Source organism: Camarhynchus parvulus, chromosome 14, assembly GCF_901933205.1.
Source record: "Camarhynchus parvulus chromosome 14, STF_HiC, whole genome shotgun sequence".
In the NCBI taxonomy this organism is placed as follows: Eukaryota; Metazoa; Chordata; class Aves; order Passeriformes; family Thraupidae; genus Camarhynchus; species Camarhynchus parvulus.
Window position 1 is genome coordinate 2,602,585 of NC_044584.1, and position 19,564 is coordinate 2,622,148.

At 58.7% G+C, this 19,564-nt stretch overlaps 2 protein-coding genes across 2 annotated transcripts in view; one reads left to right on the forward strand and one right to left on the reverse strand.

Annotated features, from left to right (window-relative positions):
- Positions 1 to 1,102: 1,102 nt before the first annotated feature.
- Positions 1,103 to 4,831, forward strand: MCRIP2 (MAPK regulated corepressor interacting protein 2). The gene is made up of 5 exons (XM_030958200.1): positions 1,103 to 1,231; positions 1,311 to 1,392; positions 2,988 to 3,115; positions 3,326 to 3,427; positions 4,262 to 4,831. Exons 1-5 carry the CDS (start codon positions 1,180 to 1,182, stop codon positions 4,330 to 4,332), a joined length of 435 nt encoding a protein of 144 aa, XP_030814060.1. The 5' UTR covers positions 1,103 to 1,179; the 3' UTR covers positions 4,333 to 4,831.
- Positions 4,832 to 7,616: 2,785 nt separating this feature from the next.
- Positions 7,617 to 19,564, reverse strand: part of ABCA3 (ATP binding cassette subfamily A member 3) — a 29,576-nt gene continuing 17,628 nt past the window's right edge. Inside the window, 19 exon segments of the mRNA XM_030958199.1 lie at positions 7,617 to 7,813; positions 9,018 to 9,091; positions 9,196 to 9,383; positions 9,777 to 9,947; positions 10,113 to 10,207; positions 10,210 to 10,302; positions 11,251 to 11,445; positions 11,570 to 11,704; positions 11,982 to 12,154; positions 12,624 to 12,782; positions 13,023 to 13,242; positions 13,714 to 13,918; positions 14,811 to 15,084; positions 15,575 to 15,878; positions 16,716 to 16,908; positions 17,055 to 17,153; positions 18,123 to 18,273; positions 18,557 to 18,767; positions 19,039 to 19,194. Coding sequence (XP_030814059.1) covers positions 7,682 to 7,813; positions 9,018 to 9,091; positions 9,196 to 9,383; positions 9,777 to 9,947; positions 10,113 to 10,207; positions 10,210 to 10,302; positions 11,251 to 11,445; positions 11,570 to 11,704; positions 11,982 to 12,154; positions 12,624 to 12,782; positions 13,023 to 13,242; positions 13,714 to 13,918; positions 14,811 to 15,084; positions 15,575 to 15,878; positions 16,716 to 16,908; positions 17,055 to 17,153; positions 18,123 to 18,273; positions 18,557 to 18,767; positions 19,039 to 19,194 — 3,228 coding nt within the window. The 3' untranslated portion in view covers positions 7,617 to 7,681.

Sequence of the window (19,564 nt, forward strand, 5' to 3'; positions counted from 1 at the left end):
CAGTTACAGGGTTGGGGGTGGCAGCAGTGGATGCACACCCCCGAAGGGTCCACGCGCGCCGGGCACCCACCAGGGCCAGGCGAGGCTGGGCTTTTTTGGGAGGTACCCTCCTACACCCCTCCCTCTCTAGCCACTACCGGGGCAACGTGGCGGAAAGGCAAAGGTCACCCTCGTGGGGTGGCTTTGCAGCCCCTGGAGGGGGCCTGGAGCCTCCCAGAGAGCCCAGTGTGTTTGTCACACGGTCTCTCCCCAAACCTCTGGGTGCTGTCGCCAGCCACAGGGGCGGCCGGTGGGCACTGCGGGGTAGCCGGGGACCAGCTCGGGGTCGTGTCCTGGGTCTGCACCTCCTGCCATGTGGGGACACCTTGGCGGAACCTCCCACTCCAAAGATCAGCGTGCTGGCAGGGACGCGGCTGCACACCCGGCTCCCTGCGCCGGTCATGGGATGTGCAGCTCACGGCGCTGTCCCCGTGGGGGTGGCACCTCAGCCCCTGCCTCTGCACCCCTTCACTTTTCCCTGCCTGGGTCCTTTGTGTCTCAGGAATGACCCCTATCTGTCCCCTGTGTGTGCCGTGGCTCCAGTGTCCTGAATGTCCCCGTGCGGGTCCCCTCCGAGTTTCCCGTGACTCCCGTGTCCCCTGCGCGCCTGTGCCATCTCGTGTCCCACGTGCCTGCTGTGCCCTCTCCCCTACTTCAGCCCCGCATGGTCCAATGTCCCTTCTGCGCATTCCGTGTGTCCTGTGCGAGTCCCATGTCTCCCACATGTCCCCTCTGTGTCCCATGAAAGTCCCCACATGTGCTCCCAGCATGTGCCTGCTTGTCTCCAGCGTGTGTTCCTGCATCCTGCGTGTCACACGCGTGCCCCCGATGTATCCCGTGCGTGTCCCCTATGTGTCCCCACAACCCAGCCATGTCTCTTGCACAGCACACACGTGTCGCGTGTGTCCCCGCACGCCTCCCACCGGCCCGTGTCCCCCCCCGAGCCGTCCCGCGCTGGTTCCCCGCGCACCCCCGAGCTCTGGGCGCTGTCTCCGCGTCCTCCTCGCTGCCTGCGCGTTCTCCTTTAAGCGCGGGGGCGTGTCGGAGCCGGGGGGGCCCGGCCCTGCCTGCTTAAGGCCCCGGCGAGGGGCACCTGCGGCACTCGAGAGGGCGGTGGGGCCGTGGGCCGGGGCCCGCACGATGTACACGCTGACGCGGGGCCCCAGCAAGCTCGCCACGCAGCGCCGCACAGGTACCGGGGGGCGCGGGGCCGGGGCCGCGGGGGCTCCGTCCCGCCCCGGCCGCCCCCTGACGCCCCGCGCTCCCCGCAGGTCCCACGCAGCAGGCGGTGGAGAGCAGCAAACTGGGCGAGTATCGGGGGCGAGCGCAGCCCGGCCTGTGGCCCCCGGCCAGGTGAGCCCCCGTGACCTTGGCAGGGAGCGGCGCGGGGCGGCCGGGCCTGACCTTGAAGGGGAACGGGAACGGCAACGGGACGGCCGGGCCGCCTGCAGGACGGGGAGCCGGGCTCTCCGCTCGGTGCCGCTCGGCCCGGGGGTCTCGGCGGTGCTTGTGCGTCCCGCGGAGCTCTGGGCACGCCTGTGCCCTGTGCCGTGGGCCGCCCCGCGTCGGGGACACACCGGGGTGGCCGCCCCCCCCCTTCCCACGGGCCGTCCCCAAAAACCGCGGGGAGTGGGAGCGGTGGGGTCACGCCAAGGAGGCGGCGCGGGGGGGGTCCCGGTGCGGGGCAGAGCCGGGGCCGGGCTGGTCCAGCCCCTCCGCCGACGGCCCCGATTGCACGAACCGGGCGGCGGGGCCAGCGCCGGTCCCGCCCGCCTTGGCCGCGCCGCGCAGCCTCGGGGGCCGCGGAGCCCACGCGGAGCCGGCGTTCCCCTCTGCCCCCAAAGCCGGGGCGACGCTTCCTGGTGAATTCCAGTGTCCCGCAGCAGTACCCGGAGCTGTTGGCAGGGTGCTGTGGGGTATTCCGGTGGCTGGGAGGTGCTGATGGGATCCCTACGGAGACCCTTTCCCGACTGGAGGCCTGGAGTCACAGCACACCCAGGCAGGGTAGTGGGACCCCACTGGTTCTGCACGTCCTCTCCAGCTCCAAGAAATGAGCTCCCCCCCACTACCCCCCAGTTCCTCTCCTTCCCAGGATCCCTGGAATTCCCTGGGGTGGCTTCTGCCACGCTGCCCTCCTGCCTGCCCAGTGCCCCTGCCTGTGGGGGCTTGAGAGTGACTGCCCTCCCCAGCCCCTGCCTGCAGATCTGCAGGAGCTGCCTCCTCCCAGCCTCTCCTGCCCTCCAAACCCACTCCTAGGGCCCCTTAGACTTTGCCCCATGAGGAACGTGGCTGTTGCAAACGTGTCCTGCCCTAGAGCTGGGCAGAAAAGCCAAAATACTGGAGTTTGCCTTGAACGTGCTCCCAGGTCTCATCTCAAGTCTTGCCTTTAGCTCTGGTGAGTGTTGCTGCATCCGGGCAGGGAGTGGTTGAAGTGCCCCTCACCAGAGGGGATCCCAGCTCTGAGGAAGCCTGACCTGCTCCCACTTTTCAGAGTGTGAAATCCCAGTCCTGGGGCATTTTGTGTGCCCCATGCTGGGGCCAGAGCTGTTCCTGTGAACCTGGGTGTTTGATCTGCAGAGGATGGCGCATCCCCTGTCCAGTACCTGACTGGATTTCACTTCCATTTCCTGATATTCCTGCAATTTTGGTGGCAGATTCTTTATCTTAGGGACTGCACTTGGTGCTGGACTGGAGGATGGGTAGGAGATGGGCAGCTGGTGCTTTTCCCCAGGGAGGTCCCCTTGCACCCCTCCTGTGTCAGAATCCCCTGTCCCTGGGGGCTGGGTCCCTTTCCATCCCAGTCCTTGGGGACAGGGCTGGGTGGCTGCAGCTGTGGGTGAGTGTGTGCGCTGTGGGGCAGCCCAGGACACCTGAACCGCCCCAGTTCTTGCTGGGGTGGGCAGAGCTGCCTGTGCCCTCACCTCCCCCTTGCTTCCCTCCCTCCACAGCCCAGCACAGAAACTCGTCTTCAACAGAGTGAATGGCAAGAGGCCCCCCCTGCTGCTGCAGCAGATCTCAGCCCCTGAAGAATGTTACACGCTGGCCCACGAGGAGAACGTCCGCTTTGTCTATGAAGGTGAGGGCAGAGGGTCCCTGGGGCAGCAGCCAGGGGAGCTGGAGCAGATGGAGCCCCTCCCAGCACCTACGCCGTGCTGGGGACATCGGTGGCAGGCACGGAGTCCCCAACCTGGGCACTCGCCCTCCTTTGCTCCGCCTCCTGCTCCTGTCCCGCTGCCCCCGTGCTGGGAGCCGGTCCCAAACCCACCCAGCCTCGTTCCCTCCCCAGCCTGGCAGCAGGTAGAGCAGCAGCTGGACAGCAGCCGGAGCGGGGAGAGCGCCTGCGGCCCCGTGCAGTACGTGGAGAAAACCCCCAACCCCGGACTCAAAAGTAAGTGGGAGTGGTTGTGGCCCTTTGGGGTGCATCAGGCTCGGGGTGCAGGGAGTGGCTGTGGGCTCAGCCTGCACCTGAACAGAGCTGTAGTGGAAGGAGGAGGAGGATCCCAGTGCTGGATGTGCCAGAGGCGCTGGCTGGGTCTGTCCTGCTGGTGCTGAGGTCACTCTGGGGGTGCTGGGGGCACAGCTGTCCCCAGGCACTGGGGTGGGGATGTCCCACTGCATCCCTTGGATGTTCCACTGTGTTGCTGACTCCTCTGGGATTCAGGCTCTCTCCTGCCACCAAGGGGTTCGGCATCATGCTGGAGAGAGAGGAGCTGCCTGTGGGAACCTGCTTCTCCTGGGGCCAGCAGGACCAATTGGGCTTGGAGACAACACTTGTCTGGTGGCACCTGGAGTCAGCAGCCTTTGGGCTCTCACAGCGGCCGAGAGCTCCCCAAGGAAGAGAATGTCCCTGTAGCTCCAGTCTGGCCTTTTGGGGACATGGCACAGGGGTGGAGGAGACCTGGGGGTGTCATTAGATTGGAGATCAGGGAAAGGTTCTTCCCTCCGAGGGTGCTGGCACTGCCCAGGCTCCCCAGGGAATGGGCACAGCCCCGAGGCTGCCAGAGCTCCAGGAGAGCTTGGACAGCGCTGCCAGGGATGCCCAGGGTGGGATTGCTGGGGGGTCTGTGCAGGGCCAGGAGCTGGGCTGGATGATCCCTGTGGATCCCTACCAGCTGAGGATATTCTGTGATTCCATGGTTATTTTTTCTGGGGTTTGGAAAGGACCACCCAGAGCTCTGCTCCTGCTCCAGCTGTTCCCCTCTCTCCCTCCTGTCTTTCTCAGACTTCGTTCCCATCGACCTGGAGGATTGGTGGGCACAGCAATTTCTGGCCAAAATCGAGAACAGCTCATAAAAGGGAAGAAAAGGTTGTGTTTGGTTTCTTTATAAGAGAAACGAAGCTGCGAGCACCTGGTGACAGCCCAGCATCGGTGGCGTTTTTGAAGCATTTTTAAGACGCCCGAGGTGGAGTGAGCCAGCCCAGAGCACCGGACCACAGCCATGCCCGGCCCCGCGCCCTCCCCGTGCCCGGCACAGGAGCAGCGTGCAGCCCCAGCCAGGATTCCTTAAGTGCCAGTTCTCGGCCTGCTGCAGCTCCTGCAGCCTCCAGCTCCAGGGACACTGCGGTGCCACGCTGGGGGCGAGGGAGCGGCTCCCCCTGCAGCCACGGAAGGCCAGGGGGTGCTGCAGCAGCACCGCCAGACAATAAAGCGCTGAAACTGCCCGTGGAGCCGCGCTTGTGCCATGGGGAACAGGGGAAGCAGGGGCTGCAGCATCGTGGCCCCTGGAGAGGGGATGCTCCCAGCTGACTCGTGCCTCAGTGGGAACCTGGCTCCTGTGGATTCAAGGGCTTGGAGCTCCTCTTCCTTGCAGCTGCATCCTTGCCCCAGTGCTGCCTCATCTCCTGGGGCTCAGCCAGGGGCTGGTGCTGTCTTAGGTGATGTTTGGGATTGGGGGGGCATATGGGAATCTGCAAGGGGGGCTGAGCGCCCTGGCTGTGCTCCAGAGCTGGGCTGCAGCATGTAGGTGGGCAAAGCTGCAGCAATGGGAGTGCCAGAGCCAGCTGCCCACTGCCATGGAAGCCAAAAGGCTCGAGGTCTCCTCCTCACCTGTGGTCGTTTGGGAGAGCTGAGAGAGGATAGTTGTGGCTACCTGAAGTAACAAGAATGGGGACCCCAACTTCTGCTTCTACAAAAAAACTCCTCAGCTGATGGGCTTTTCAAGCCAGACTGAGCTCTTCTAGTTCTGGTTTGTAGGACACCCCTCTACCCCCATGTCCTTCTCCCCAAGCAGAGAGCAGGAGGCCAGCACAGGCTGAATAGAGTCTGAATCGAAAGGAGGCCAGGAAACACCCACTGGAAAAAAAATCATCTTTATTATTCCTATGATGGGAACAACAACCACACTGCAGCCAGCGGGGAGTAGAAGCTGGCCAGGAGCTGTGTTGCTTCTCCCACCTGGGAGGCCAGAGCAGTGCCAGCAGCAGCTGTGCCCCTGGCACCTGCCCATGGAGCACTCCTGGTCCTGCTCCCAGCCCCAGGCTGGCACACCTGGCACTGTGGCTGTGACTGAAATCGGGAGCAGCACCATGCACAGCCCACAGTGCCTGCCTCGCTGCCAGGCAGGGTGTTACAGCCCCTGGCACAGGGCAATGCTGCTTCCATAACACCTTCATTTAGGCCAGGGTGGCCCCAGAGTGATGGAGAGCTGGGGCCAGGGGATGTCATCCCTGCCCTGGACTCTCCCCCCAGCTCTGCCATGGCATCATGGGCAGGGTGGGGTTAAGCTGCCTCCGTGTCCCCACCCAGCACCAAGCCTTGCAGGGGGCACCAGAGCCAACAGGACATGGACAGTTACTGCTGTGCTCAGGGCCCTGCCAGCCCACCCTCCCAGCAAAAAGCATCCCCCCTTTCTCTTCCCTCCCTGGGAAAGTCCCTGCTGCTGGGATTCCCCCCTGCATGGTGCCCTGGCAGTGGCTGGCTCTGCTGCCCACCAGGATGCTCCCAGGGTGCAATCCCTCCCTGCCAGCAACTCCAAAGGACTCCAAGATGTCTAAGCAGGCCATTCACCTGCTGGCTGCTGACTAATAAAAGCACACATCTTTAAGATCCAGGGAAATTCTTAGTAACATGATGCACCATTGTTCTGAACAACAACATTAGGCAAAGGAAAGAAATGGAACAAGAATAAATGAGTCAGTCACAAGGAAAAAAATGAAAACCCAACCCAAAAATATAACCCAACCCCTGACAATGCAATCACTGGGAGGGAATCGGCCCCCCTTGCCATAAATATTAATTATGTGCAATTGTGTGTAGTACTATAGTGCAAATAGCTCTGCATTGATCATGGGGCAGCTCCCAAGGGGCTGCCCCAGGTGACACAGGGACTAGTTAAGGACAGACAAGAATCAACACAGATTTCCAACAAACAAACAAAAAAACCCCCAACCCAGTCACTGGGAAACTCCAAAAAGGAGTTGCCTCCTCCAACTGGGCCCAGGCAGGGCTGGGCAATGCTGGTGCCCAGCAGCATCCTGGAGCCAGGCAGGGGCAGGACAGGGCCTTTGCTCCCTGCCTGCTGCTGGCACAGCCTGGTCAGGGGCAGAGAGGATGAGGAGGAGGATGCAGGACAGATATGGTCAGGTTGGAGCTGTGTGGGGTGTAAAGAGGTGAGCTCAGCAGGACATGGGCACAGCGAGGGCATCGCTGGCTTCAAACTGGTCCTGTGGCTGCACTGCACAGTGTGGGGTGGTGCTGCTGGCAGAACCCCTGCATGGGCACAACACAGAGGCCAGCAGCTTCCCTGGGCACCCTGTGACACTTCATACCCGTCCTACAGAGCACCGCCAAGACCCTGCAGCACCTCTCCCTCAACCCACAGCGTCCCCAGGGACCTTGTGGCACCTCTCACCCGTCCCTGCAGTGTCCCTGGGCACCCCTCACTGCCTCCAGCTCTGGCTCCCAGCCGTGCCCATCACGTGCTGTTCTGAGGCCGAGCTCTGGGCATTGCTCCATTGCTACCTCTCACCCAGTGCCAGCTCCTGGCACCACAGCTCCCCCTGCACAGCTGGGGCCAGAGCCAGCTCCTCGAGCCAGGCTTGGCAAGCAGGCAGGAGGAGACAGCTTTCCCTAGCGCTTAAAGGAGACAGAGCCTCCTCTTTCCCATGCCAGGCAGGTGCCAGACAGGAGCTGAGCTGTCCCCCCCTGGCTGGACACAAAGTACTCCCAGGGGCGATCCCAGCACATCCTGCTGCCCCAAGGACGGTTTGGATCTGAGCTATGTGACAGCCTCCTGCTAAACCACGAGCAACCACCAAACAACACAGGGACATGCGGGTGAGGAGCGCGGGGCGCGTCCCGCTGGGTGTGAGCCACCGGCAGGGAGGAAGGGAGCACAGGGGATCCTCCTCTGCCATCCCAAGTCCAACGCCCCTCTCCACCCATCCAGGCTCTCCTGGTTTTTTGGGCGGATGTTTTTGCTGTATGGATGAAGAAGGCTGGAGAGTGGCAGTGTCACATGCGCACACACACGCACACCCACGCACGCCCGGAGCGCTGGCAGCTGGGAGCGCTGCCATCCCCTCACCCCTCGCTGGGAAGGTTTACATTGATACAGTATTTAAGACACGCCGATATATAAATTACTGTCTCTATATATACTATGTATAGGCTGAGGGCCAGTCCGTGACAGGGACCAGGGGCTCACTTCCCTCTGTCCTCTGTGTAGTGCTGGAAGCGAGTGAAGCTCATGAAGACCTGCTCCAGGGAGATCTGGCTCACCGAGTAGTCCTCCAAGCGATACTTCTCTTTGGCTTTCTCCAGGGCCCCAAAGACCTGCAAGGGAGGGCAGGGACAGGAGGCAGCGTGACTCGGTGTGGGGGGGACTCCTGGGACCACAGGGGGAGCCCCAGGCTGTGACAGGGAACCTCCTGGCTGTGGCAGGGAAAGCAGAGAAAGCTTTTTTCTCCAGGGAGACCCAGGAAAATGACACCTTCCCTGGCAGGAGAGTGGGGGGAAGCCAGGAGTATCTGACACCATTTAAAAACATACGCTATGGATATGATTGTTTTACACAATTATATGTGATAAATGCATACATATATACAAATACATACATATATATATGTGTATATATGTATTTATATATATATACACACACACATATCTTGGTTTGAATCCCTGCCCAAGGCTTCTGCTAACACATTATATATATAAAATATTTATATAACATAGAAATAACACTTAGGATACTATATGCACTATACATAACTATCTGTATCTAGCATACACATCATTTTTATATTGAGCTACATATGATATACATATTGATAAACTCAGTCTCTAGTTTTTATATGATCCTAGACATAGTTTTAATATACTCTGTATACTATGTACTGTCTCTATATATACTCTATAGACTGTACTACATACTTGATATAAAGAGTATATACTCCAAAGTATATAATCTCATAGTATTACCTATACCATATACCCTATTGAGTATATATTATATATTGTATAAATACAATATACAGAATATGATATACACTACCTCCAGTGCATGTAATATACAGATATATATACATATACACTTAGATACTGCATATGAAAACTATCTATATACTATGAATATCTCTCTATGTATTCACATGTATTCACATATAGATAATGCACATGTAGACAGTATATACAGAGAGCTATACTAGGTATACTCTATAGCTAACTCTGTATACTGTATGCAGAGGGTTACATACTGTATCTGTACTGTGGGGTTTTATCGGTGTCCCTGGGCTAGGACCCCTCAGGATCAGTGGCTGGGGAGAGCCACTGCCCACAGCCCCAGTGGGACCACACTGAAGCACTGCCAGGGGGTTCCTGGGGCTGAGGGGCAGGAGCAGGGAGCTGTCAGCACGGGGAAGTTGTGCCCACCCGTGCCAGGTTTCCACAGCGTAACACAGCGTAGGGAGAATGCACCACCAAAAGCAAAGCACCAGGAACACGGGAAGGGCCAGGAGAAGGGTTCCCAGTGCCCCCTTACCTGTGCCCAGCTGAGGTTCTTGTTGGTCAAGTGGTAATGCACCATGCCCTGGTGCTCATGCTTCAGGACACTGCCTGGGGAATCGAGCAGGGAGAGGCTGTGTTAGGGAAGGTGCTGCAGTTCACACCCAGCACCCTGCCCCTGCTCCAGGGGCAACCACTCCAGCAGCTCGCGGTACCTGGGAAAGTCTTCTCCACGAAGGCCTTGAAGGCCTGCAGCTCACCCTCCTCCTCGCTCCGGGTTTTGGCCAGCAAGGTGTATCCACTACCAAACTTGCTTTTGAGGTGCTGGGGGCTGCCCAGGCACTTGAACTGCCCATTCACCATGATGGCCAGTCGTGTGCACAGTGCCTCGCACTCCTCCATGCTGCAGGAAGGAGAGGACTCATTCAGAGAATCCCAGGATGGTTTGGGCTGGAAGGAACCTTAAAGCTCATCTTGTTCCACCCCTTGCCATGGGCAGGGACACCTTCCACTAGAACAGGCTGCTCAAAGCCCAGTCCAGCATGCCCCCAGAGATGGGGCAGCCACAGCTTCTCTGGGCACGTAAGCACCAAGACACGAGCAGAAGCTTCTGGGAAGCGGCTGGAGGTGTGTTCCCTTCTCTCTGGACTCTTTGAGGAAGGAGATTTGGGTAGAGCCAGCCACTGGCTGCAGGCAGTGTATGCCCACCCACCAGGCCCTGGAAGTGTGTCCTATCCCTTGGATCCCACCACTCTCCCTGATCTCTTATGCCAAGCCCTGCCCAGCCAGGTGTCACCTGTGGGAGGTGAAGATGATGGATTTGCCACACTCCCGTGTCCGTGTCACTGCATCCCAGAGCAAGCGCCGGGCCACGGGGTCCATGCCAGTGGAGGGCTCATCCAGGAAGATCACAGGGGGGCCACCAATGAGGGCAATGCCAGCACTCAGCTTCCGCTTGTTCCCACCGCTGCAGAGGAATCACAGAACCATTAAGGTTGGAAACAACCTGCGAGATCACCAAGTTCAACCTTCAGCTGAAAATGGGAGACAGGAATGGGGACAGAGCCCCAGTAGGAGCACAGGGAACACCAGGCCAGAGGAGGGACCGCGGTTTGCCCAGGCCTGCTCTCACCTGTAGGTCCTGATGAGCTTGTCGGCGTGCGGCTCCAGGAGCAGCCCCCGCAGCATGTTCTCCACGCAGCTGCCGATGTAGCGCTCGGGGATGCCGCACGCAGCCGCGCGTACATGCTCAGCGTCTCGCGGCCCGTCATGTGCTCCAGCAGGGCGTCAAACTGCGGGCAGTACCCGATCCGCTGCTGCACCTGCAGCCCAGAGCAGCACACGGCAATCAGCCCACGGGCAGGGCTCCGAGCCAGGGGTGCCTGGGCACCCACGGGCCTTGCTGCTCCTCCCTGAGGTTTTGCTCAGTGATGGGAACTGAGCCGCAGCTCTGAAACCATGGGGGGAATGAGAGGGAAATGCCCCCTGGAGCAGCTGGGCTGACAGGGATGGACAGATGTGTCTCTGGACAGCAGCTGGGTGGGCTCACAATGCCTCTGCCAAGCTGGTTCCTCACTGTGAGGGACCATTTTGGGGTGCGCAGGCTCTCAGAAGGAAAGTGCTGGACGGCTGGTACCTCCCCAATGTCCTGCTCACTTCCAGGGACAAGAGCATGAGAGAAGGCAGTTTCAGGGAAGGAAGCAATTTGGGGCATGCTCTCAAGGAATGTTCTTCATGTCTGACCTTGTCTGGGATCCCGATTCACTTAGGACTTGGACTTGATGGTCCTTGTGGATCCCTTCCAAATCAGAATATTCTGTGAAATCTGGGGCAGTGGTAGAGGAAGGACTAGACCAAAAGCCTAACCCCTGCTCATCTCTTGCTCTTCCAAAGGAAGTGGGCAATTCCCAGCAAGGAGACCCCTAGCAGAGGTCTGGAAAGGTTTGATACACTCATTTTAGAGACGATCCTCCAATATTTTCCACATTTCCAGTTGTGGAGGTAAAACCCTTTGATGAAGGGTTTGCTACCCTCAGCAGGTTTGGTCTCCATTTGTATCACATCTGTAATCCCAGTGGAGAGGAAACTGCTTCCACACGGCCAGATAATGGAGAGCTGAGCCAGCCAAGGACACAATGTCCCTGGGATATTTATTGTCCCTGCCTCTGGAACTGCAACCATGTCCTCTTGGAGGCATCTGCAAGGTGGCTCAGCCCAGGCAAACACAGGATGGTCTGCAACACCACCCTCGCCCCCGCAGCCTTGGGTACCTTCTTGATGTTGGCCAGAATGCTGTGGCCATCCACAAAGGCGTCCCCCGATGTGATGCTCTCATCACCTGTCAGCATCTTGAAGGTGGTGGTTTTGCCCGCTCCATTGAAGCCAAGGAGACCAAAGCATTCCCCTTTGCTGACAGCCAAGGAGATCCTGTCCACTGCCAGCAGAGACTCCCGGCTGTCGTAGACCTGGAGGAGCCACACACGTGCCACGTGTCACTGCCCGATGGCACGGCAAGGCGGGCGGTGGCTCTGCCACCCCGAGAGGACACGGCTCAGATGGCAGCAGGATGCTCAGGCCACCTTGCCTCACCTTGGTCAGCTCCTTGATGACCAGAGGGCTGCTGAGAGACGACAGCAGTTCTGGTGGTGACTCCAAAACCTTCTTCCTCTCATCTGCCACGTCCCTGTCCTCTGGCAGCATAGACACCCTGTTCAGCAGGGCCACCTGAACACAGGGGGAAAACACACTCTGTGTCACCTGCTGGAGGATGAATGGGCTCCTCCAGTGTCCCCCACCCTGGCAGGATCCATCCCTTCCATCAGCTGCCTCTGGAGATGCCTCACTCCCTTGGCCAATCCATACACTTAACAGCACTGGCTCCTCCAAGCTCCAGGGATGCTCCCTGGGAAGATGATTTAGGTGATGAGGGCCTGTCTCCAGCTCACAGGGACTCCTGGGCTGGGCTCGGAGGGCGCAGCTCCCTCCCACGTGCTTCACTCACCCATTTCCGCCGCCTGCAGATGCCACAGACCAGAGTTCTCAGCCTCCAGAGAAGGTTTGTCTCAATGAGGAAGAGGAGGAAGAGGAAGGAGAAACCCTGGATGGCCAAGGAGGTCAGGTACCGCCCAATCCCAGGGGTCTCCCAGGAAAAGTAGTTCATCTGATAACTGATATCTGAGGAAAGATGGAACAAAATCAACTCCAGGACCAATCCACACTTTGGGGAGGGGCAGATAAACTCCAGAGCCCAAAGCTTTGCCAGGCTTATCTTCATCCCACACTGGCTCCCTGCCCACAGCTCTTTCCAACGCTTCCCACAGGAGAATTTGGGTCTGGAGGGGATCTGGCAGAAGAAACCCAGGGAGGCAGGCAGAGGACACCAATCTTGGGATTGGGATTTCATTACTCATCTCTGAAACTTTCCCTAGCACACATTTTTCCTCCAAATCATGAGTAAGGTGATCCAGTTAAGGAATTTTCTCCTATGTATGTCCTAATATGCTGCCCAGTTTTTGCTCTAAAATGGTACCTGCAGCTACTGCCCAGGCAGAGGCCCCATGACACTGCCCAGTTCCACCATCCACCCCACACAACCCCCCAGTGATGCTGTGGGGGCTGGCCAGGTGAGGATGTAGAGACTCACTGAAGGCCTTGCAGATGAAGATGGCTTCAACAGAGGAGGTGCAGAACTGAATGAACTCATAGTTCTGGTAGAAGTCACTGATGCACTGGCCCAAGCAGTAATTGGGTAAGATGAGAAAAACTTTATCCAGGGTTTTGGAGAGGTCCACCAAGCCCAGCTCTGAAAGAGAACAGGTGGATCAATGAATTAGAGACTGCTGGTTTGGGAGAAAAAACCCTGATACCTGAAAAACCCGAAGCTTAGAGGGAAACCAAACATATTTTGTCACATTTAATGAGTGAGAATGGACTGTTGTAGTGTTTGATGGCTATTGTGGGACCAGCCCTGGGGTCAGAGAGCCCCCCTGGGGGCTGGACCTTGTTGGTGATGGCTGGGCAGGTACAGAGGGCAGTGACCCACCTGGGATGCTCATGATGGTGACGGCGAGGAAGGTGGCGGTGCCGGAGAGGATGTTGAAGATGGTCAGACGGGTGTAGGCCGTGGCTGCCACCGAGAAGAAGAAGCTGAGGAGGTACATGAGGGGGATGATGGCCCAGCCATAAAGGAGGAAGATCAACATCACGTCAACAAGGTGGCTGTCTTGGGTGAAGGCTTGCACGTTGAAGGCTTGGAATATCACCTGGGGCACAGCAATGTGGGGAGAAGGTACATTTGGCTTGACCTCAGGCAATGTCTCCTTATCCCAGTGGCCCAGGGTAACATCAGCACTGCACTGACCCAGACAGCTCCTCATGGATGGGTCCTACCAGCAGCCCATGGCTGCTGGGGAGCCATGGGGAGGCCCTTTCTGCAGACTGGGATGCAGAAGGGCAGATCTGAGGAATTCCTCTCCAAGATCCTATGGATTTAACATTTTCTAGTCCCAACAGCAAAGAGGGAGGACAGAGGACACTGCCAGAGGACACTGCCCCAGCTGGTTGGCTATGGTCCAGCTCCCAGCAGGACCAAGGGACAGCTTTCTAGCAGGTCCTTTCTACAGAGACATTGCCAGTGGTCTTGTCCTTCTCCCTGCACCCACGCACATCCCAGAGGAGCAGCGCCCAGCACTCCCACTAATGGGGAGGGCATTGGGCTGCCAGGGGTGACTCACCAACATCAGAGCACAAGGGATGAGGAAGTTGATGATGTCCCAGAGCAGGGCAGAAAGCCAGAAGTTGACCACGTACACGCCACTGACGAACTGGACGTGCTTGGCCTTGATGGCGCGTTCGCTGACCAGCAGCAGCGCAAAGGTGCTGGCGAGAGAGGCCATCCCATACAGCAGGTTGATGGCAATGGCAAAGCCAGTCTGGCCTCTGTGGGGACAGGGGGACACGTTAGGGCAGGGACACCTCAGCAAACCAATGCTGAGGCTACACAGGGACAGCATAGAATCATAGAATAGTGTCAGTTAGATGGGACCCACAGGGATCATCCAGCCCAGCTCCAGGCCCTGCACAGACAACCCAACAATCCCACCCTGTGCACCCCTGAAAGTGTTGTCCAAATGCTCCTGGAGTTCTGGCAGCCTTAAGACCATGACCATTCCCTGGGGAGCCTGGTCAGTGCCCCAACACCCTCTGGGGGAAGAACCTTTTCTTGATTTCCAGCCTAACCCTCCCCTGATACAGCTTCAGCTATTCCTTCAGGTCCTGTCTCTGGTCACAGAGAGCAGAGATCAGCACCTGCCCCTCTGCTGCCACTCTTGAGAAAGCTGTGGCCAGCACACCCACACTGGGCTTCTTGAAGAGGCTACACTTGGCCAACATGCTGAAGAAACACCCAAGGGAGACAATCATCCCCCAGGCACAGCCCACCCTGCACACCACAAGCTCCTTGCTGCCTTGGTGAGGTCCCAGACATGGCCCCTCTGTCTAGGTGAGGTTCAGAGGCCCTGGATGTGGGGTTTTGTGAAGAGCATGGCCACATGGCCTCCACTACTATGAGCACCCAGGAAAAATAACCCCAGCCATTATCTTGATGGGAACAGCCAACTCTGAGATGTGCATGGGGTGACGTGGCTGCCAGGCTCAGCAGGGAAGTCATCTCCACAGCTTTGCCACTCTGACTTCCTAAGTGCAATCACAGCTGCATTTGGGTCTGAGAAGCTCCAGCCTGGTTTCTTCACTGACTCCAGCACAACCAAGCCAACCTGCACCCATGGGAGCCCTAGCAGGAAAGCGAGCCCTGTGCCATCACCACACGTACTCCATGAGCTGGTCCTTGGCCTTCTCGGTGATGTTGCGGGGCTGGGGGTAGTTGGTGACGGTGATGGAGGCGTTGGGGCCTGCCAGCACCTTGAGGATGGCGCTGTCAGCCAGCATGAGGGCGGTGGCCGGGGAGTGGTAGGCCTGGTTGTTGAAGAGCGCCGTGACCAGCGTGCGGTTCCCCGCGGCCTCGAAGGAGGCGGCTGCAATGTAGTGCTCGTTGAAGGCTCCTCCTTCCTCGGAGGCTCGGGAGATGAGGTACTCCTCCAGCCCACCTGCCAAACACCACCGCTGTTATGGGCAGGCTCCATCACACCACTGCTAACTGAGGCCAACTGGAAAAGACCCCAAGCAGACTCAGCCCTGGTGGCCCACCCTAGTCCTCATCACAGAAACACAGCTCCATAGAATCTCCTGAGTTGGAAAGGACCCACAAGGATCATTGAGTCCAACTTCTGGCCCTGCACAGAACATCCCAACAATGCCACCATGTGCCCGAGAGCGTTATCCAAAGCTCCTTGAGCTCTGGGAGCACTGGGGCCATGATCATTCTCTGGGAAGCCTGTTCCAGTGGCCACAAACATGGGGTTGTGGAGAAGACAGCTCTGCTCAGATGAGGAGAGGTCCTGCCAATGACACGGCACTCCCACACAGGAAAGAAAAGCATCAGATACGGCACAGCTGGGACCTAAACCACCCACACCAGTGGCCCCTGGACACCCCACCAGGCACCACCTGCTCCAGGGGCGCTCCCTGAGCCCTCACCCAGCACCTCCAGTGGCGACTGATGCTGGGCATCCAGCAGCTCCGTGTACTGCTCCGCCAGCCTCTGCGGCAGCCCCGCAGCGCCCGACACCGAGAAAGGCACGATGGTCTGGCCGTAGGGCTCCAGCGTCAGCCGCAGCTGGGACGAGTCCCGTGGGCCCGGGAAGGTCTTGGCCACGATGAGGGCAAAGGCAGTGAAGATCAGAGGCACGAGGAACTGCGCCGCCACCATCTTCCAGTTGCGCCAGCTGTACATGGCCCGCTTCATGAACATGGCGTAGAACTGCTGGCAGCACAGGTAGAACTGCGAGGGGAGAGGCCGGGTCATGGTGAGCCCTGCCAGCTGTGGACACGTCACCCCATGCAGCTGATGTGGAAGATGACCCCAAACCACCGCGATCTTTTATGCACCTGCCAGCCTGCAGCAGAATCTGCTCTCCAGCTAAGCCTATAAAGGGATTAGCAGGGCAGCCGCCCAGCTCCAGCTCATCCAGCTCCATGGTTTCTGAACGAGTCACAGTCACTTTGAGGTCTCAGGTGTTAAAAGCAGCTTTAGCCATGACCTTTACCTTCCTCCACCTCCCAGCAGCTGAGGTTCCCAAACAGGATTACTGCAGGGTAGGTGTCGGCCACAGCAACCGGGTGAGCACCTGCGAGTGCCCCGCCCAGCCCCTGCCAACACCTTCTGTGCTTTTCAAACCCAGCAACAGCCTCCTCCCCCTCTGCCTTTGAGACGTGCCCTTGAGAATACAAGGGACATTGATCACAGGCGCTGAGGCAGCGGGGCATGAAGGGCTGCCAGGGAACTGGAACATGAGCCTAGCGAGGGAAGGAAGATGGATTTTCTCATCTTCCTTCTGGAAAACCTCAATGATGGAACAACGGCAGGTGGAAAACCACATTAGATCACCTTGAAGAACAACTCGGATCCCAAGATAAATATGAAGAGTAACCCTACCAACCCCAAAAATCATTTCTCCTAATGATGCAGATTCCAACTTGAACTTTCAATTTGATTGTGGTTCCAAACCACATGCAACAAGAGCAACTGTGGGGAAGGCTCCACCTGGTAACCCTACTTCAAGCCCCTCCCTTCACACATCCTCTCCCGTTCCTGCTGCACTGACTCCCCAGCACTCACCCCGGTGTTGAGCTTGATGCTGGAGCAGTCCTCAGTAATGAGCGCCCCGCTGTCATCTGTCATGTCCGTCATGCCACTCAGGCTGCTGGAGTCATCCATTGCCCAGTCGTTGGAGCGTCTCTCGTGCTGGTACTGCAGAGCAGGCAGCTGGATGGCCTGGATATCCATGCTGGAGTCCACGAGCTTCCCAACCCTGTGCCAGGAGGGAAAGCAGGTAATGAAACAGATCCAGGCAGGATAGAGCTGTTCTGAGCTGGGGAAGCCAAAGCCAACGAGTGCCCCGGAGGGCTGTGCTGGCCATCACCAAAGCACATGGGCACTGGTCATCCCTGCACCTACCTGAGGAACACCTCCTCCATGGTGGTGACCGAGGCGCCGTAGCTGGCGATGCCCAGCTCCTCCCGCCTCTGCTCCAGCTCCGTGAACAGGGCCTCAAACCTGAGCAGAGAAGGGAGATGTCAGACACTGACACTTGTGGGAGGGGGCACTCAGGGGTAAAGACCCCCTGGGCATCAGTCCTGCAGCTGGCTGGAGTCTTGCATCCAGCCCCAGGGTGACCTGTGGCATTGAGCACGCCCCTGTCCCCCAGGGCAGACTTTGGGCTCCACTGGCTGTTCTTGCCTCAGCTATCACAGAATCATGGAAACACAAAAGGGTTTGAGTTTGGAATGGACCTTACTGACCATCTCATTCCACGCCCTGCTATGGGCAAGGATACCTTCCACTATCCCAGGGTGCTCCAAACCCCATCATCCAGTTTGGCTTTGGACAGTGCCAGGGATGCAGGGGCAGCCACAGCTGCTCTGGGCACCCTGTGCCAGGGCCTGCCCACCCTGCCAGGGAACAATTCCTAATTCCCAATATCCCATCCATCCCTGCCCTCTGGCAGTGGGAGCCAGTCCCTGTGTCCTGTCCCTCCATCCCTTGTCCCCAGTCCCTCTCCAGCTCTCCTGGAGCCCCTTCAGGCCCTGGCAGGGGCTCTGAGGTGTCCCTGGAGCCTTCTCCTCTCCAGGTGAGCACCCCCAGCTCTCCCAGCCTGGCTCCAAAACAGAGAGGCTCCAGCCCTTGGAGCATCTCTGTGGCCTCCCTGGACTTGTTCCAGGAGCTCCACATCCTCCTGCTGGTGCCTCCAGACTGGGAGGGAGCACTGCAGGAGGGGTCTCACGAGAACAGAGCAGAAGGAGACAATCAGTTCCCCTGATCTCCTGGGTCTATAGATCTCATTTCAGAGCCAGAACATCCTGCCTTGTGTGTGCCACCCTCAGCACTACAGGAGGAACTGAATCCCATTTTCCATGACCAGTGCTGATGCAGGGAGCAGCTCCCCTTTCCAGCAAGCCTGTGAGACAAGCCTGTGTGAAGACAAGGGACCCCCCAGGGAGGGGCAGCAGAGGACAATGCCATTACCTGTGGGTGCTCTCCTTGGGCAGGATGAAGGACAGCTCTGCCCCGGCGTTGCTCTCCATGGTGGCATTGGGCACGTACTGGCAGATGAGGCGGGAGATCTCTCCCAGGTTGCAGTAGGGCTCCTTCACCATCACCATGTGATATCCAGCCCCTGGGGGGAGCCGTGGGAGAAGGGAGAGGAGGGTCAATCCCAGCCCAGCCCAGCCTGGGCAGGGGGCTGGAACAGAGAGGGATGCACAGGCACCGCTCTGTACTGGACACGGACACGATGCAAGAGCAAATGTGGGGATGGGCTCCAGGAGAGGCTGAATAGCAGGATGGGGAGCACCAGCCATCAGGCAAGGAACAATGGATCCCCTCCCTGCTCTCTGTACCCCTCCTGCTCCTCCCTGGCCAGGAGAGGACACGGAGCACAGCCTGCTCTGCTCCCATACCGTATTTGCGCTTGAGGAAGAGCGAGGAGCCGCAGCACTGCAGCTCGCCCTTGGCCATGATGGCTATGCGGTCCCCCAGCAGGTCTGCCTCGTCCATGAAGTGAGTGGTCAGCAGGATGGTTCTGTTGCTCCTCTGCTGCTGCAGAAGATCCCACGTGGCTCTGCGGGAGGCTGGGTCCATCCCTGACGTTGGCTCATCCAGCATCACCACCTGCACCCAGGAGATGGGAGCAGGTCAGAAAGGGCTGGGGGAGGCCCAGCAGCACAGGAGGGGACAACCTCAGGGCCCAGGAGAAATCTCAGCCTCACAGCAATGATCTTGGGGAGCAGCTACCAGACAGCAGAGCCTCAGGGCACAACCCTCAGAGTGGGGGTGCTCCTGCCCACTCCCCGCTGTCCCTGCAGATGAGGAACAGCCTCAGAGCCCCCCCAAGGAGCTGCACTGGCCCCAGGTGCGAGGGGGGCCCAGCAAAGGCACCTGCCTTGGAGTCCCCGATGAGGGCGATGCCGATGGACAGCTTGCGCTTCATGCCCCCGGAGAGAGCCTTGCTCAGGGAGCGGCGCTTGTCCTCCAAGCCAAGGATCCTCAGGATGTGGCTGATCTCCTCAGGACACTTGGAGGCTGGGTATCCCTTCAGCTGCCAGACAGGGGAAGGGAGAGATGAGCCCACCTGCAGGGCTGCCAAACCCCACCACACTCCCTGCTCCACACTCAGACAGGAAAGTGGGGAAGCAGAGCTGCACTCCTGCCCACGCCTGCAGGAGCTGGCACAGCTGGCAGGGGGGGTTCCATGGAGTTGTGCTGTCTGAGACCCTCCACTCCTCCACCAGCCTGCAGATAAGGTGGGAAGAGGATGCAACGGCTGTTCTGCTTATCATGGAATCATGGAATAGTTGGGGTTGGAAGAGTCCTTTAAGATCATTTAGGCCAACTGCCCTGCCTTGGGCAGGGACACCTTCCACTGTCCCAGGCTGCTCCAAGCCCCATTCAACCTGGTCTTGGACACA

Coding starts and splice junctions, on each gene's coding strand:
- MCRIP2 (XM_030958200.1), top strand. CDS start 1,180: ATGTACACGCTGACGCGGGGCCCCAGCAAGCTCGCCACGCAGCGCCGC. Junction 1,232..1,310: donor CGCCACGCAGCGCCGCACAG/GTACCGGGGGGC, acceptor CGCTCCCCGCAG/GTCCCACGCAGCAGGCGGTG. Junction 3,428..4,261: donor CCCCAACCCCGGACTCAAAA/GTAAGTGGGAGT, acceptor TGTCTTTCTCAG/ACTTCGTTCCCATCGACCTG.